The 17972-nt window shown below is 37.7% G+C and overlaps 3 protein-coding genes across 4 annotated transcripts; 1 reads left to right on the top strand and 2 right to left on the bottom strand.

Annotated features, from left to right (window-relative positions):
- Positions 1–527: 527 nt before the first annotated feature.
- On the bottom strand, positions 528–5883 carry LOC140770226 (uncharacterized). Its single transcript, XM_073111296.1, has 5 exons — positions 5740–5883; positions 5420–5581; positions 3278–4331; positions 1861–2018; positions 528–1090 (listed from the first exon to the last, which is right to left on the bottom strand). The coding sequence occupies exons 2-5, from the start codon at positions 5554–5556 to the stop codon at positions 991–993; spliced, it is 1449 nt and encodes a 482-aa protein (XP_072967397.1). The 5' UTR covers positions 5557–5581; positions 5740–5883; the 3' UTR covers positions 528–990.
- Positions 5884–8624: 2741 nt separating this feature from the next.
- Positions 8625–13335, top strand: LOC140771510 (protein N-terminal and lysine N-methyltransferase efm7). Of its 2 annotated transcripts, none has more exons than XM_073113110.1 (7): positions 8625–8813; positions 8922–8989; positions 10186–10319; positions 11072–11214; positions 12493–12564; positions 12650–12769; positions 12850–13335. In XM_073113110.1, exons 1-7 carry the CDS (start codon positions 8750–8752, stop codon positions 12999–13001), a joined length of 753 nt encoding a protein of 250 aa, XP_072969211.1. In that variant the 5' UTR covers positions 8625–8749; the 3' UTR covers positions 13002–13335. The 2 variants fall into 2 exon arrangements, with proteins under 2 accessions (XP_072969211.1, XP_072969212.1); XM_073113111.1 differs by having other exon boundaries at positions 8757–8828; positions 8923–8989.
- A 3240-nt stretch (positions 13336–16575) lies between these two features.
- Positions 16576–17923, bottom strand: LOC140770900 (probable pyridoxal 5'-phosphate synthase subunit PDX1.1). Its single transcript, XM_073112225.1, has one exon. The coding sequence runs from the start codon at positions 17786–17788 to the stop codon at positions 16847–16849; it is 942 nt and encodes a 313-aa protein (XP_072968326.1). The 5' UTR covers positions 17789–17923; the 3' UTR covers positions 16576–16846.
- Between the last annotated feature and the right edge of the window lie 49 nt (positions 17924–17972).

Genomic DNA, 17972 nt, shown 5'->3' with positions numbered 1-17972 from the left:
GTAAAGATTTATGGACCAAAAGGATGTCAATATTTAATGTTCTAAGAGAGAAGTTATATTTAATGTTATATTTGGACCAGCAAAGACTAGCTATCACAGGGTTAAGTGTCACACATAAAATTCACTAGTTCACTAAAGAGAGTAGAATTTATTATCTTTATATAAATATAGAGGAAGATATTACGAAAAATAATCATATGAAAGTCATATTTATCTTGAAAACTCCTTAATTAATAATTAATAATTTCTTTTTACCTTCTGGTTCAAATCCATTTGTCCTTTCTCAGAAAATAATAACAATAATTAGTGATATAGATGTAGATTTTCCACATGTTAAACCACCTACCAGTCTACCACAATGTTGATTAGGAATATGAGATTAGACTGAAAACATGTGGAGGAGATAGTTTTCTCTAGGGGCAGGAAGAGAAGTGACTAATGAAGAGAAGTATCACTAATGTCTTACTTGCAAGCTTTCCATGCATTGAAAGAAAATATAATTCAAAGTGAACATATGCACACTCGGATAAGACATAGAAATTTGTGCTTAAAATGCATGGTAGAATTGTCTTGGAAGAGGACTTACAAGTTTCATATGCAGAATCAAACATATGCCTATGGTAAGCCCCACAGGCAGAGAGAGGAGAATTAACACTGGAAAGACAAGAAGGTCGGGCTTAGGGGAACCGATGAGAAATAGGAACTCTGGAGAAATTTAACACAACGTTTCATGTACAATACTACGTCTTCCCGGCAATATCGAGTCTTAGTATTAGTATTAAAAGGATAATAACAGTCTAAAATATCATCAACTATTGAGAAGAAGAGATATAGGTGACAAGGGAGCCCTTCAAATGATGGAGAAGAAGTAGAGCTAATTGTTAGTTGTGCAGCATCCATCAATGCACTGGTGAGGACATGTGGACAAAATTTGCAAAGCTTAACCACTTGATTCTTTGGCTAAGTGGCATACTGATTCTTGACAATTGCTCATTCACTCCAAAATTTGATGAATGCATTAACAAGTGATTTTAATGCTTCCCAAACAGGGTTGGTTTCGGTCTTCTCTTGTTTGTCATCAGTGCTTTCCCTGCAGCAAAGTTTGACAAAAATTTCATATGTCAATTATGAGAGTTTGAAATTATCATTGAAACTTTAACTAACCCTATAACTGTTTCATGATTGAATGCAACATTTTGAATCAATTAAGACCAACTCCTGGATATGGAGATTGCACTTTCTTTTATCGTCTTCAGTGTAAATAACCCTTGAATAAAATTGTAACACAAGCCACATAGAATATTATGCTTTTTAAAGCTAATACAAAATTAATATAAGAAAGACTGTTTACTTGTGATGACCACTTAATTGAAAATAATCAAATATTAATATCCAAAGGTAGAGAAATGAGAATTTTAATAATAAGTTAATAACATTTTGTGGCTTATCTCAATCAAAAAGGATTCCTAATTAATATTGTAACATTTTTTAAGAAGGAAAGTATGATATTAGAGCAGACAAGGCACTATGCTATGCATATGCGAATAACAACTGATGTACATGTATATTCATATCGGGCCATCCTGTGCAGATGGCCATCCAAACAATATGCAGGGCAACTACATGTACCTTCTAGCCCAAATACCAGTTTGCCGCACACCATGATAAGAATGTGGAGCTGTCTTACACATATGAAAGTGAATCTAGACAACCTTTCTTATATAATGCAAAATAAATAGCTCGGTTAACGATATCAGCTAAATGCTAAAGCTACTGTGTGTTCTCTAGTTTCCATCAGATTACTTCTAATTTGACTACAGGAATTCAGTTGTAGATGTAAACTGGAAGACAAGCTTTTACCTGCTAGTCCTGGCGATATTGCCCGAATCACATTCAAGCTCAGCTTTGCCTTCTGTAGCACAAACTTCCTTCAAAGTGGAATCAATTGATTCATGACATTTATTTTGACCTTCCTTGATGATGTTCTCCATACCATTAGGTTGGGCCTCAACCAAATCCTACAACAGCAGGAAGTTACGCTAATTGATGAACTGAATAGTGTCAGCAAGTATAACTACGAAAACAAAAGGTTAATGCCATCTCTCAGGGTATCAAAGTTAAAATAATAATCATTAATAAAAGCAATCCTAACTCAGAAATAGGAAAATGAATGTCTAACTAAAGAAGCTCAAAAAATACGTACACAGTGTCATCTGACTGGTCCAGGTGTACAAATTGTTCAAGGGATTTTTCTATTTAACACTCTGTTTTTGTGTTTATTGCAGTTTAAACTTACCTTTCTAATAATTTTAAATCCTTGAAATTCTCGGTAAGTCACCAAAATGGCAAGAACATCCTACTCATAGTGTTTTTTTTTTAACTTTAATGACAAGTATAAGGAGGGTAGCTCAGGGTGTTTTTTTCTGTCATTTAATCAGAATTACAGGGGTCAAATTAAAAATAGTGAAAAGACAAGGTGTAAACCACAATAAACACATAAAGCAGGCTGCAAAACAAAAAGATCCCTTTACTCAATGCATGCTAGACTCACACCAGTATACATACAAGTAGAGACAGCATGGTCACACATAAGCAAGTTAATATGATATGCTTAGGCCCTTTACTTAGATGGCTTATCTAATCTTAGGAAATGAGTATTCTTATTAAAAATTACATAAGAATATGTTTTATTATTGTTACCATGTTGCACAATAATAAGCTGAAGTCTCCTAGCAAGGATTATCAAAAAATACAAAAAAAAAAAAAAAAATTTGAGAAGCAGCTGTTGGAGGAGTAGTAGTAGACATCTTACAAGTATGCATGAGCATAAATTTATCTACAGATGACTAAGTAAGCTCTCAAGTTCTGAATAATAACCTAGGAAGTTCTTCCTTTGCTAATCTTGTGTTGTGGTTTTTATCCTAGAATGTAAATTCATACTTCTAGCATTACAAAAAATAGCATCACTTACATCTACAACAGCCCAAATAATTATCAGCTGGTAGATAAATAAGCAACCTTATAGTCTAGATTACTCTCCATGAGTAAAGTACAGTTGAAGTTCGAAATATAAGTGCAGTTCAGTTTTGAATCAAATGTTCATTTAAAGCTATAAATATTGGTTCTGATGTAAAATTGTCTTCACATGTTATAACACAAAGATAAGACATACTGGTGATGTCTAATACATGTTAACTAATGATGATCTAACAATCTTAAGTACCAAAAAATAAAAGAAAGTAGAGGTATATGAGTACATAAATAGGTAGTGAATTACCTCAGTCTTTAGAGTTTCAGATGGAGGAGAAACAAAATCTTCTGGCATCAGAGATGTTGGTCCTTTTGCTTCTTCATCAACAGAACTTGAAGAAAGAATGACTGTTGATTCTGTTCTATTTACAACGGGGTTTTGGTTAACAGGCATGGAGAGTACTTCAAGTTCATCTTCTGCTTGTCGTACCTCTGACACATCCTGGGAGCTACATAACTTTTCTGTTTCCAAGGGGATCAAATGTGAGTTACAGTTCTTAGAAACAGAAGTAGCAAATGTGGAATAGGAAAGTGAACCCTCTGTCAATTGATTAGATGTATTGCTGTTCAACAATGCTGGAAGCACCATGCCTTCTGCTGAAACATCTGTTCTATTCGTCTGGGAAAAATCACAGCTCTCTGCAGAAACATCAATTCCATCATCCACACAGTTAATTCCATTTTCATGGTCATTGTCATTCAGCTCCAATGTTTTTGATTGGTATGTATCAGACAAGGAATGGTGCAAAGGAAGAGATTGATCAGCCATCTGAGTTCGACAGTTTTCTAAATCACTTTGTAGTTCAGAAGAATCTAACTTATATACTGCCAAATCATCATGTGCCAATCCAGATAGTTTTCCAGAGTTTGTGCCCTTACATTCTGCATCCACTAAATTCCCATACCGGTGGACATGATTGGGAATATTCATTTGCAAATGATCTGATGACTTATCAAGTAAACTTTGTGAGACAGGGACATCATTTGGATCCCCTACAACTATTCCCCAGCTCTCATGATTTACTAAACCATAAACTTCACCTTGATTCATGTCAGCTATAGGTGATAGATCCATATTCTTATGATCTTCTTCATGCACATTGGATCCTGCAGTTAAATAAGTTGGAGGATTTGGGCAGTCTTCAAGATTCAGCGCTTTTAAATTCAAGCTTCCAGGACCCAGCACCTTATTCTCCTGAATAACATCCCTCACAATCTCACGAACTATATAGAAGGATCCACCAACTTCCTTATGTGTGAGATTGAGAGAAGGAAAATTTCCATTATGTGAGCTGCGATACCTGAGACCAAATTAACATGCTCATAATATATTGTTGACAACCTTGGTGGTAAAAGATTCTTTTCGATTTCGATGATGACAGAACAGATACAATGAGCCTTTTCCATCATAGATGAGACTAAGCTAGAAGCATTGTACTTAAATCTGCCTTGGGCAGAAAACACCATGTTCATATATCTAAGTAGCAGAAAACATTATAATTATCAGGATGAAATCATTGATGCTCATGTGACACATATGCCTCACGGAGTAGCTAGGAGTATATTGGCAACATAAGCAGGAAAATGATACAAATATTTCTCCATCTTATCTATCCTACTAGATTCTATGTGGGATACCCTTCACTTCTTGCTATAGGTAAGAAAAATATTCCCTAGATACATTGTTGTCATAAACAACAATTCCTACTGAACTTTATTCCTTAATTTGTTAAAATTACATTTCCTTATACTCATTGGTAAACCTATTAATTCTAGAACCTTTAGATTCTAGGATTCTATGCAATCCTTCTAGCTTAATGTTCAACACTTTCATTGACCCATTAATTGGAAAAATACCATCCAGAAACAGAACATTAAAGGCTCATGGTGAATGTACTTGTGTGTGTTAACCTTCACTCCAATAACTCTACCACAATATAAAGTACACAGCATCTCTTCTCCTTTTCAGATACATTATTTCACAAATTCACATCTCAACCTTCATGCAATTATTCTCTTCTAAAGTTTTAGAGTGTGACACATAGGTTTGATTCCATGACAAGTTGTGCCCTAGATATATCATTTTCTTTCATATATTCAGTATTCGGTACTCGGCTCTTCTCCATTTATCGGCATACATTTTATTTTTTACTACTTCCGTTAAATAGATTAAGCGTCCAAACTAGTCTCATATTTCCTATGTACCTCCAAACCTCAATAGGGACACACCAATTGAGCTCATTTAATCTAAATTTTTCTACACCTACCATCAAGGTTGTGAAAATATGAAGAACATCATGCATACCACAGCTAATAACAACTCAAAAACAAATGGCAGCATAAAGCAAATAACAAGCTTCGGTAAACTTTCTCATGTAAAAATGATTACTTCTTTATAAAGGACTCCACCATTGCCTTCCTCTCCTCCTTCGTTCGTCGAAGACGAGGCTTCTTCTCCTGAGAACCACTGCATCTACCGAGAGCAAACGTTTGCCCAGCCCAACTAATTCTACCAACCTGCATCATTCCGGAATCTAACCAAGATTCTACCCTACCAAAAAAATAATAATAAATAAATAAATAAGAAAGCAACATAAGTTCAAATAACGGGCTACAAAATTTCATTTCCACAACAACTCGCAGGCAAATGACATACTAGAATCCAAAGAAAAGAACGAGATGAGGACTACAAGTAATCTTCCATGAGACCTTGTGAGAAAGCTCTTCTCCTCTACGATGACGGCGGGAATTGCCCTACCGCGACGGCGAGAGTGAGGAAATGAAATGAGATGGGTTGGTACGGACACTGACGCGCATAGGGAACCCGTCCTCTCTATGTCGGGGGATCGAGACTGCGACATTCCTAACCGGGCCGGACGGTTCGAGCCGGTTCGACCGGTCCGAGTAGTAAACTTAATCTTGAATTATTATTATTATTATTATTATTATTTTTTCTCAAATAAACTTAATCTTGAAGTTGGCGCAAGAAAATTAGGCGTCGATTTTGCCCCTCTTGAATCGGACGGTGATGTAGGTTGGATTTTGTAGATTATATATATTTTTTAAAATAAAAAATACAAATATTCTAATGGGTTAAATATATGTTTGACTCACTGCACCCGAATGCTTAGGTTGGGGCCAATATTTGATAAAATTTTAATAGAGCGATGTATAAGCCTATGATTTAACTTTTTATAATTTCCAAACCTAAAATTAAGTGAGAACTATATATTATTTATCATCGATTAATAGGGGAGTAAAAAGAGCACAAAGAATATTTTAATAATATATATATATATATATATATATATTTAAATTTATAAAAAAATTAAATGGAAATTAGACTTTAAAAGTAATACGATGGAGCAGAAAATAAAAGAAATTGAGTTTAGTATCTTATAGAAAATATTGGTAGAGTATACTAGTACTAAGTTTTATTTGAGCTTTGAGCTCTAAGAGGTACCAATTTTTTGGGTGTATAGAAATCTTTGTTGACTTAAATTATATACACGCTAGCCCCGCTTGATTCTATAGTTATTGACGAGGAAAGATACTTTTAAAAGACATGTTTTGATTCGACAAGGCACTCGAATTAATATTTTCTTCATTTGTAAGGCAGTTAATATATCATATGAGATTAATATTTTCTTCATTTATAAGGTAGTTATTATATCTTATGAGATTGATGTTCATTATCTCATAAACAAGAGATGTAAGACAAAAATTTTACATCTAATTTCCCTTCTTTTATACCCTCTTTTGCGGATGGAAGGATTTTAGTAGGGTTTTGCGTCACCATAGTTTCGAGGGGCTTCTTCGGAGGGAAGGATATGATGGGTTCCGAAGCGAGCGAAAGAGAAGTGGAAATGGAAGTGGAAGAACCAATTTTGGTGGAGAAATATCAAAGATTTTGTATGTTCTCCATCAAGTATTAGCAACTCTAGGAGATGTATAAGAAGGAGGAGGCGAGCTTTTAGACCGGTAACCTACTAATCTTTCCCTTTAAATCCTTTCATTTGCAATGAATGGCTTTAATATTCTTGTAAAGTCTTCTTTTGGTGCTTCCTTGGAATGTTTGCTTGATTTAGATGTAGCTTTGTGCGATTAATTCTCTTTTTTGATAAATTTGTTTTCTTTTTGGATTTGGTTACATTCACTATGTTCATAATTTATTGGTAGTTTTAGTATTCCCTTGTTTCCAACTCTATTGGATCCTCACTCTGCCTCTCCTCCGTCTTTGTCTGCACCAGAACCTTACTCTGCCCTTCGTCGCCTCCTCCTCTATCGAAACCTCTCTCATTCTTCTCAATAGCACAACCTCCATCTTTAGTCGGCCCCTCTCTGATCACCATTTTGGCAATGGCCTAGCCCCTCGTTCCACCTCTCCAACCGTAGCCCTCCTCGACCTCACTCTCAATTGCGCCTCCAACCCCCTATGCCTCGTCGACCACTGGCCCCTCCGATGAGCTAGAGATCCAAGCAGCAATCCCTTTCCGCCTCCCGTCGCTGTTGCTGTCTCCCCCAACCGCCCCACCCTCTTGCCGGCTCTCCAATGTGTGGCTACCCGACAATGAATTTGTCACTACTTAGTAGGTGTTTCTTAGGATTCTCTTGTGGCTTGGCCTGATTTAGTGATTTTGTTAGGTTGGTTTATTGGTTTGTTGGTCTCTATAGGTGTTGAGTCTAATTTGGATGGAAAGAGTTATAGGACGCCGCCCCTTTATTGAGAAGCACTCTGAGTCCAAGTCTCTTACAACTGATCTTGCTTATTAGGTTGTCTCTGATGGCCAAGAGGGAGGCTTGTTCCAGGGACGACGCCCTATCCCCTTCGTTACTCTTTATGCATAAATACTTGTCTAGTTATATGTTGATACCGTGGGTCCTTTTGTTGGTCAATCAGTCTTCAGCCAAGAGTGGGGTTTGTTTTAGAATTTTATCCTATCTCCCCCACATTGTAACCATAATTTAATACTTAATAAAATATCTATCAATCTAAAGAAAAGGAAAAGAAAAGAAATAAATTATTGGACATTATTTTTATAAATAAATCTCTGTATTTTATATATATTATTAGTGACCCTCACAATTGGAGCTTTGTATAAAAGCTTTTGTTGTTTAAGAATTAGACCTCCTCTAAATTTTGTCACATTAGCATTCAATATATCAATTATAAAATGCTGATTTGAACAATATTTATGTAGAAGATGAAATGCTGATGAGTTCAATATTTTACTTATACATTAAGTCACTAATCTCATTAATATTTTTATTATGGCAACTCAACGCATCTTAAAAGATTATTAAGACACAGACTCAATATACTAGACTTAAGTATTAGATAAAATGCTATTATGTTTAGTGCCTTGTGGAAAAAAGATGATGAATATTTTAGTATTTCATTTGTTAGGAAAATGCTGCTCGACTGGATAAATATAATTCTATTTTGGTGTTAAGTTTAAGGTGAAGTTTATTTTAGTAAATAATATTTGGGAGCAGAACTAGTTTGGTAAAAGCGCACTTAACATTGGCTAATTTAACTGTATAAAATGAGCATTTCGCTTTTCCATTAGAGAAATGTAGTTAGAGAGAGGAGAGAGTAAACGATGATAAACGCAAAACAGAGGGTTTTATTTATAAGGTTCTCTAAATAATTTCCGTATCCATCCCTACAAATCGCCGCACACAATTGAGAGGGTCGAATCGAAATCATCGACCATCCATGGAAACCGCTCTTTTCTCCCCGTCTTCTCTCTTCGGCGACGACGATGACGGCACCGACAAGGGTATAAAAGAAAAGGAAAAAGAAAAGAAACCATCGTCATCCCATTTTGCTTCTTGCCTTCGGATTTTAAAGTCAATTTTTTTGATCTATTATCTTGTGAATAATGCAGGTGAGGAGTCCCCGGTCCAGCAGCAGCAGCAGCTTTATGTAGAAAGAACCCATTCTTTTCCTGGAATGGTATACTCCTCCTCCTTTTCTTGCAGTGATTCGCTTAGTTTTAGTCCAGCAATCTATCTAAGAGAAGATAGTAGAGTCATGCCCAGTGATCTCATGATACTTCCATCAGTCCCTTTAGTAGATTGGGGGGCAAAATGGGTGATTTTTACGAAAGGAAAGAGCTGGCGAAGTTGTTAGAATAATATGTTTGTTAATTTCTTGTGATTTGGATTCCTCTAACGCTGTCAGTGGATTGTTAGCGCTATGTGGACTTGCAAGGAATGATCCAGGCGCTATTTCCTGAGAAACTTAGGAACATATGGTTAGTGGAACATAGAAGAGTTGAAGAGGCTATAACCTATCGAACCTTGCTCATGGACTGTATTTTATAATCTAAAGCTATTAGTTAGGAGTAGACGAGAAATTGTAACTACAACTATAAAAGGAATTTAAGTGCAGATAGCCTTTTGAGTTTTAATTTAATTTGTAGATAGGCATATTTATCAGTCTTGTTTTTTTATTTAATATTGGTTCAATTGTATGATTTGGGCGAGGAATTAATAGTTGAGTTAGTCTACATGTGTGAGTTGTCCACACTAACTCAATTTATCAGTCCAATCAATTCAGAGACTGGAAACCAATTAAGAGTGGATTGTGTTGAATAAAAAAAAAAATTCCAACTTTTACTTTGCACATACTGTAATAATGAATGTAACACAACGTAATTGTAGTTGAATGTATTTGGATACTATTTTTTTAAAGAGACTGAAATTGGCTTCTAAATTGAAACCATACCACTTCAATGTTGAGTGTTGACCAATTTTCAGTTGGAACTCTTTACTTACTGATTGAATACCTAAGGAGGCTATAAAACTAACCCTATGGAAGCCTAAAATTCATAGAAGTTATCTTGGACTGATCTCTGATGTGGCTGAAATCCTATTCATTCCTTCTTCTTCTTCTTGATCTTCTATTTTTATGGTTTATTCAATATTCACTCTCTTTTTCTCCTCTATCAGAAAGAGAAAAAATCATTTTCCTTATCAAGTACTATGATGGAGTTGTGTAGTTTATGGAAATGTCATTGTAATCTTCTTCTTTTTTTGTTGTTACAACTTTTTTTTCCTTTTGTCATTGATGTGGGAATGTAAGCCAAAAATCGCAGTTCATTAGTTGAATGGATTTTGTCATTCATTGGCTTCTGTAATGACATGCAGGAGCTGAAAATTAGGGAATTCTCATTTCATCAGCTGAATGCCAATTTACTGTGGCCTGGAACATTTGCTTTTTGTGAATGGCTAGTTCAGAACCAATCCCTCTTACATGGGAAACGCATCTTGGAATTGGGAAGGTATGCATGAAAGAAAATGAAAGAGATGTGTTTATTATTATATGTTATAGTTATCATATTTTAATTCATTCTTAGTCTAGTGTGGGGTTTTGCTATGCAACTAAAGCATTTATAACCAATTCTTTTTATGTGCAAATAATGAAGTATTGAATTGCTTCCTGTTTCTACTTAAAAGTGCATAATATTTGTGGAGCTTTTGTCTTTGATTTGCTATATATATTGTTCTAGAAATTGGCCATGGTGGTCACTATGGTGGATTTTCCTTTACACCACTATGGTAATGTCATGGTGATGGAAATTGCGGATTAGGATATGGCAGCTGTCATGGAGGGTTATAGTGGTTGGCTGGCTATCATGGGAGGTTATGCCGGATCTAGGCCTATTAAAGCAGGTCCAAGTTTCTTGACCCATTAAAATAAATAATCGTCATGCCAATAAACAAGAAGCATGGGATGAGTGGTGTACTTAATTTGATTGGTTTTTAAATGAAATTCTTTAGGGACCATATATAAGGAGATTTACTTCTCTTTTTTCAGTGATGCTATGTTAGACTAATGAAAATTTTCAACTCTACTTTGATATCTATAATTATATTTCTTTTATCTTCATTTCTTTTGTGACTTCCTGTTCTTCTATTATTTTCTTTTGTGACTTCTTTAGCCACTGCTTACTAGAACCTTTTCTTTTTGTGCTCAAATTCTATGTTATCATTCTTTTATAAATTGCTAAGTCCCTTCTTTAATTCTCTGAAGTGGAACTGGAGCTTTGGCCATTTTCTTGCGAAGATCTTTTGAAATTGACATTACAACATCTGACTTTGATGATAAAGAAATAGAAGATAATATTGCTTATAACTGTACAGCTAACGAGTTGGATGTGTTACCTCATGTCAGGCGTAAGTTTCTTTTCTTGATGAATCATTTATAATTTTATATCAGGAGTCTAGCTTATTGCCATTTCATGTTACTTTTGGTTGTTCATGCTGCTTGAAATGCTATCCAATATATGTTGGATGTGACATTTAAAAATCAGAACGAATTTTAACATATAAATCTTAAGTATCAATGTACCGCTTGTTCTTATATTAACAGATTGGGGTTTAACAATGACCTCTTATTCTTATATTAACAGATTGGGGTTTAACGCAGTTTTGATACCAAGGATACTTAATTTTAGTGAGATACTAACTTTATGGTTACTATGACTGGCATATTTCAATATATTTACCATGGCTTTTGGGATGCTATACCACAATTTTAACCAATAGTAATTGTTCTCTTAGTATATGAGGATGAGCAAAAATAATCAACGTTACTGCGTGATCAATTTTACAAGGGTTACTTCAAGCCCTGCTAGCATAAGGTAGTAAAATTTTAAATTGGTAAATAGAGGATGATTTAGTATAAATTTCTGTCAAACTTGCAAGAAGAACGGTAGGTTTAAGTTATTCAGTAACACCTTTTATGAATAATATGTTCCTTTAGATTGCTGGAGCCTGGAGGTGACATTTCTGGCAAAAAAAGCACCTAATAACTGACAATAAAAAAGAAACAACGGCTTATGATATTTGCCTCCCAAGCAGATTTAAAACCTTTCAGACTTGAACCCATGCTAGCATATCCTTGTTAGCCAAGGAAAAATATTTTAGCATTTTTTGCTAATATATCCCTCCAAAGTTGATATTTGTATGTATATCCCTCAAAATGTGTTATTTGCATAGATACCCACCCGGTTGCCTTTCAAATTAAGCTTCAATAGTTTAATAGAAAAAAAGAAAGATAAAAATACCCTTAACTAAAAAAAATTATGAAATCTAAAATAATGATACTTTTATTTTTTATGTCTAAATTGTTCGAATTTAAACGATTAATCAACTCCAAGGAGTATCTGTACAAAAAATAAGAGTTTTAAAGAGTATATACAAAATCCGTGTATTTTGAAGGGTACCCATGTAAATATTAATTTTAGAAGAGTATGCAAACAAATATTGGGTTTTCGAAGGGTATGTATACAAAAACCCTTTTTTACTTTTTTTGTGGAAGTGATAGAATATAATACTTAAAGTTACTTATGGGCAGTGTGAGATACATGATACTATTTGTTCCAATAGTTTGTTGCTAGTTACTAGAGAAGATATCATGATCTAATTTCAATTGTTTTTCAAACTTCTCAGATTCATGGGGAGATGCTTTTCCAACTTCCGAACCAGACTGGGACTTGATTATTGCAAGTGACATCCTATTGTGTAAGTTTTGCCGTCTGCCTTGTACTGCAAGTTGTTATGCTTGTGCATTATAACCAATACTCTCCCTCTCTCTCGTTGGTTACAGATGTGAAACAGTATCCAAACTTGGTAAAAACCCTGTGCTTTCTTCTAAAAACTTACAGACCAAGAGATCAGAAAGCAAGTTCTGGAAGTTCACATGTTAAGGAAGACGTTGTCATATCTGGTACTTCTATGATCATTGGCGTCTTGGATGGAGGCTTTTCTTTATTGATTTTCTTTATTAGTTTAGCTGTGTTTTGTCAGGAAAACAAGTGCAATTGAAGTTACCTACATTTTTGATAAGCTGCCGCAGAAGGATCGGCAAAGAGGATGAATCACTTTTCTTCACTGGATGTGAGGAAGCTGGTCTTATGGTACAGCATATCGGATCCCGGGTATACTGCATCAACTCATGAAGAGATACATTGTATTTAGAAATAGTTTGCCAATTGAACGGCAGAAATTAATTATGCCACCATATTACTAATGAACATATTTTGGTCACTGCTTGGAATGAATTATTACATGAAATGATGCAAGCCACGGTGCTGCATATGACTGTATTGGCACTATTCTGCATGCGGCATCAAGCGGACTCCTCTGTGGTCCAAATTTTGGGATCTCTATGAGTTTTTATGTCAGAACTTACTGAACAGATATTTATTCTCTTTCGAGATAAATATCTTATGTCCAGCGATATTAGAGATGTGTATACATTTGAAATGGCAATGAAACTTGAAAGAGCATAAATGCGTTTTCTTTTTTTCTTTTTTCTTTTTGAAAAGTAGTAAAAATTCAACGGTGTTTCAATTAAACTGATGTTGCTAGTACAGTCCCATTAGATTGACCTGTTGCTGGTGGAGTAGCACTTAAAGACTACTACTTTGATTGATTTACATGATGTTTTTATTCTTTTAGAGGTATGTCAGTCCATAACCTTAGCCTCCTCAACTATAACCTTCAAGATCATCACCTTAATTCTAAATAAAATAAATTAAAACCTCGAGATCATCACCAAGGTCGTTACTAATAGGCTTGTCAACATGATAGATGGTCTCATTCTCAGATTGCTAATTTGCCTTTATCAAGAGCAGATTGATTATCAAAATTGTCCTCACTCATGAGCTCTCATTGCATGGGCCTATCAGAGTGTCTGATCAAGCATCCTCAGCAAAGAATTTTTAGCTGCAACGTGGCCAACTTCTCTATCAAATATTTAGGCTTGCCTCTAAAGCTTAGCCCTCTCTCATCCCTGATTGACAATCTATCATTGATAGATGTGAAAAAAGGCTAACAGTTTAGAAGCCCGAAGAACCTTATCCAAAGGGGTGGAGGCCCTGGAGGGTGACACCCTCCTGACCTACTACTTTTCCATGTTCTAAACCGTCAAGTTCATCATCAAGAGGCTGAACTCCATTAGGTAGGTGGGACTTGACTTTGGACACGGGAAGCTGCGATCAAGGGCTTCCACTGCAAAGTTAACTGGGCCATGGTCTACCTTTCTAAAAGGCTTAGTGGGGTGGGTATCTAGGACCTCTAAATGACCAACGCCAGTGTGCTCGCCAAGTGGTGATGAAAGTTGATAGGCCTTGAGCCTCCTCAATTGTGTGGAGAAAAGCCATCAGACACATACTAGCAGTTTATTCCACCTAGACGTCCAGTTGGATATTCTACCATCAAGAAAGGCACTTTCAAAGTAGCCCTTTAGCTCTCGATAGGCTCTTCCATTATTTCGAGCAAGGGGATCGGTGCACTTTTGGTTTGATTGCTAGATGGGGAGACTTCTCCGAGATGCTTCCAACTTAAGGTGACTTCGGTGTCTAGACTAGGCCACTGCTTTCGAGGTGAACTAGATCAATGCCCTCTATGTTGATCTTTCCTCGCGTGAGCCTTCCTCCAATGAATCTAGACAAGGTATATTGAAAGGTTTTTGCCGTCAACTCCTTTTCCCCTGCCTCCCTTTAACTCTTTGCTAATTTTGGCTCGTCCAAATCAGACTGAGCCCTTAGACTTTGGAAAATCGGCATTCTTAGCTAAAGTCAAAACATTCCTCTAGTTGCCCGTCGTCGACATGATCCACACCTGAGATCTTTTGGCTAGGAAGGGAATATAGAGCCCTTCTTCTCGTGTCCTCTGTGCGAGGAGGTTTAGAATTCCTCAACCATCCCTTTGTTGAGTTGCTAGTTTTTCTGACCACTTTTCTTTCTTCCCCCAGTGGACGTCTCATCCCTTCCTCCTATCTATCACAGCGTACTAACCAATGCAGGCGAGCCTCCATGACCTCTTACTCCTGGGCCTTGTGGAAGTAGCAGAATCATTGAATTTTCTAAGTAGAGGCCCTCAAAGCTTTCAAGTGAGAGGCCCTCAACGCTTGGGTCTCCGAATCTCCCACTTTAATATCACGAGGCTCTATTTCTTGCCTCGCTCTCTCTGACGTGACTTTGCTGACTCTTCTTCTTGTTTTATTTTCTTTCTTTTCTTGAACAAATGTACTGAGTCTGGCCCACTTTCTATAAAAACCTTGGAGAGAGAGAGAGAGAAAAAAAAAACGTTTTAAAGTCATTCAATCCACTCTTTTCTTTCCATTCAATTCACTCTTCAATAATTACAAACATTGGGAACGTGTGAAAAAGAAAGTTGTTAAAAATACTCTTCCAAGCTTTCAACTCAAAAGTTGGTTGCCAAGGGGGGGGTGTGTGTGTGTATGTATCTTGTGTTTTTTGTTAACAGTACTAACGTATATTAACTCGCTAATTATTTGGAATCCGGAGACCTCACTTGACTTTTTGTCTGCTGCAATCTTTGCCTAGTTTGACGATTTGACGTTCTGACGTATTCCCTGACGTCCTACATCACAATTTCCTTCTCTTCTTTTTTTGGCCTTCCTCCATGGTATATAACCATATGCGTCATATATATAACTTGACTAACACTTGATTCTTCCAAAGACGATTGTATTTTTGAGGAATTGGACTGCAATTGTTGTCTGGGGATTGGTAGAGAATAAAGGTGAAATCTACCGTCGTGATGAAGGAAAGAACCCATTCACCGCACGTTCAAGTAGTCAAGGGAAATTCCTGTGGTCCATTGAATTTAGTCATACAGTGGGACGGCGATCAGGGGTATAATCTAAATCAATTTCTTCTTAATGGAGATTGAAAATGAAAGATAATTCCACTTAGATTCTGAACTATGACAGGATTTTAAGAGTTCTAAGTGAAATTATACCTAGAATCAATAGCTGCATCTGGATATCCCTTGGTATTTATTTTAAAAAAAGGCAATCAATTCAGAGAAGGACAAGATTATTCAATGGATTCAGTTGGCATCTTTGGGAAGGTATTATTTGCCTTCCAAGCAACAACACAGTATGGGGAGAAAATAGCAACATAATCAAACTGGAGGAAAATATTATATGGATTAAAGTGACAGTAACTTATAAATTGTAACGACGAATGCATCATAAGAACGGAGGAAGACTGGTTCCAAAATGGAATGCCCTGAGCTACTTCTGGATATGCTATGGTACTTTTGAGAGCAGACACAATTCAGAGGAAGGGCCAAATCCATGCTTGGCAATTACCTATGACCATCCACTGAGCAGTGTTATGCACAACCATAATATCATCATCGCCAGCAATTAACAAATGTAATCCTCTTGACAGATAACAGAGCCTCCAATCCATTTCAAAAATAACAAAGCAGCAAACTCTAATGTATTAAGCAACTTACGCAAGCTATTTAAGCAAGGATTGCAAATATAGTTAAAACATATTTCAAGGAAGTATATTGACAATGACTACTAAAGTATCACAAGAAAGGAAGAAGAATGTTTGTAATATGTGTACCAAATGCATTGTCTTTAGCTGCTTAAGGATAGTTCGTGGCACTTGAAAATAAGCAATGCAGAATTTAGTAGTAATCTCCACAACTCTAAGCAAGTAAAATATAACATTTTTTTCACCAAAAAAAAAGAAGAAGAAAAGAAAAGAGACAACATAAAGGAGCATTTTTCATTTCAGGATAACAAAGGACTAAAATCAAATGCATAACATGTTCTTTAAGCAGAGATATCTAAAAAATTTATTGGACCCAGGTCCCAGATAACGACTGATCTATGCTTGAACATTTCATCAAACCAAAGTGACGACAACAACTACTAATGCATCATAAGGAGAGGAGAGGAGAGGAGAGGAGACTGACTGATACCAAAATGCAACCTTTTTTTGTTTTTTGATTTTTAGCTTCTGGATAAACCTTATCATTCGGAGCGCGCGGCGAACCTCTCGACCTTGGAATCGTTGAGATTAATACCAACCATGGCCTCCCCCAACCCGCAGCTGACCTCCGCGAGGATCTCCGGGTCGCTGTAATGGGTGACAGCCTGCACGATCGCCCTGGCCCTGCGCGCGGGATCGCCGCTCTTGAAAATTCCTGAGCCGACGAACACACCGTCGCACCCGAGCTGCATCATGAGCGCGGCGTCCGCCGGAGTGGCGACGCCCCCGGCGGCGAAGTGGACGACGGGGAGACGACCGAGTTGCTTGGTCTGCATGACGAGGTCGTAGGGCGCGGCTATCTGCTTGGCGAAGGTGAAGACCTCGTCGTCGTCCATGTTGCGGAGGGATCGGATATTCCCCATGACGGATCGGACGTGGCGCACGGCCTCGACAACGTTGCCGGTGCCGGCCTCGCCCTTGGTGCGGATCATGGCGGCGCCCTCCCGGATGCGGCGGAGGGCCTCGCCGAGGTCGCGGCAGCCGCACACGAACGGGACGCGGAAGTTGTGCTTGTTAATGTGGTGGGCATCGTCCGCCGGGGTGAGAACCTCGCTCTCGTCCACGTAGTCCACGCCGATCGCCTCCAGGATCTGCGCCTCCACGAAGTGCCCGATCCGTGCCTTCGCCATGACCGGGATGGTAACGGCGCGCTTGATGTCGCGGATCAGCGCCGGATCGCTCATCCGAGCCACGCCGCCCTGCGCGCGGATGTCGGCCGGCACGCGCTCCAGCGCCATGACCGCGCATGCCCCGGCCTCCTCCGCGATCCTCGCCTGCTCAGCGTCCACCACGTCCATGATCACCCCACCACGGAGCATCTGGGCGAGCCCAACCTTCACTGAGAACGTCGCCGACTTCTTCGACGCCGGCTCCAACAGCGACGCGCCGTTTCCATACACCGTCACCACACCGCTGTCCGACATCCTCCTATACTCTCCTCTCCTTTTTTTCTCAAGAGGGGTAGGGGGTTAACTTGCAAGATGAACGAGGACGAGGACGAGGAGGCGACGAGGGGGTAAAGAATAGGGAATGAAATAGAAGTCTCTGGATAAAGAGAGAAGGGGGAAGAAGAGAGGTGGGTAGTTATATAGAAAGAGTGATGGGGTT

This window comes from Typha angustifolia, chromosome 11, assembly GCF_048772165.1.
Source record: "Typha angustifolia cultivar Huaian chromosome 11, ASM4877216v1, whole genome shotgun sequence".
NCBI classification, from domain to species: domain Eukaryota; kingdom Viridiplantae; phylum Streptophyta; class Magnoliopsida; order Poales; family Typhaceae; genus Typha; species Typha angustifolia.
Note: the sequence above shows the minus strand (reverse complement) of the source record. Positions and strands in the feature narration are given on the sequence as shown.

Coding starts and splice junctions, on each gene's coding strand:
- LOC140770226 (XM_073111296.1), bottom strand. CDS start 5,556: ATGATGCAGGTTGGTAGAATTAGTTGGGCTGGGCAAACGTTTGCTCTC. Junction 2,019..3,277: donor CTGAAACTCTAAAGACTGAG/GTAATTCACTAC, acceptor CTGCTGTTGTAG/GATTTGGTTGAGGCCCAACC. Junction 1,091..1,860: donor AATATCGCCAGGACTAGCAG/GTAAAAGCTTGT, acceptor ACTTTGCTGCAG/GGAAAGCACTGATGACAAAC.
- LOC140771510 (XM_073113110.1), top strand. CDS start 8,750: ATGGAAACCGCTCTTTTCTCCCCGTCTTCTCTCTTCGGCGACGACGAT. Junction 8,990..10,185: donor CCCATTCTTTTCCTGGAATG/GTATACTCCTCC, acceptor AATGACATGCAG/GAGCTGAAAATTAGGGAATT. Junction 10,320..11,071: donor CGCATCTTGGAATTGGGAAG/GTATGCATGAAA, acceptor AATTCTCTGAAG/TGGAACTGGAGCTTTGGCCA.
- LOC140770900 (XM_073112225.1), bottom strand. CDS start 17,788: ATGTCGGACAGCGGTGTGGTGACGGTGTATGGAAACGGCGCGTCGCTG.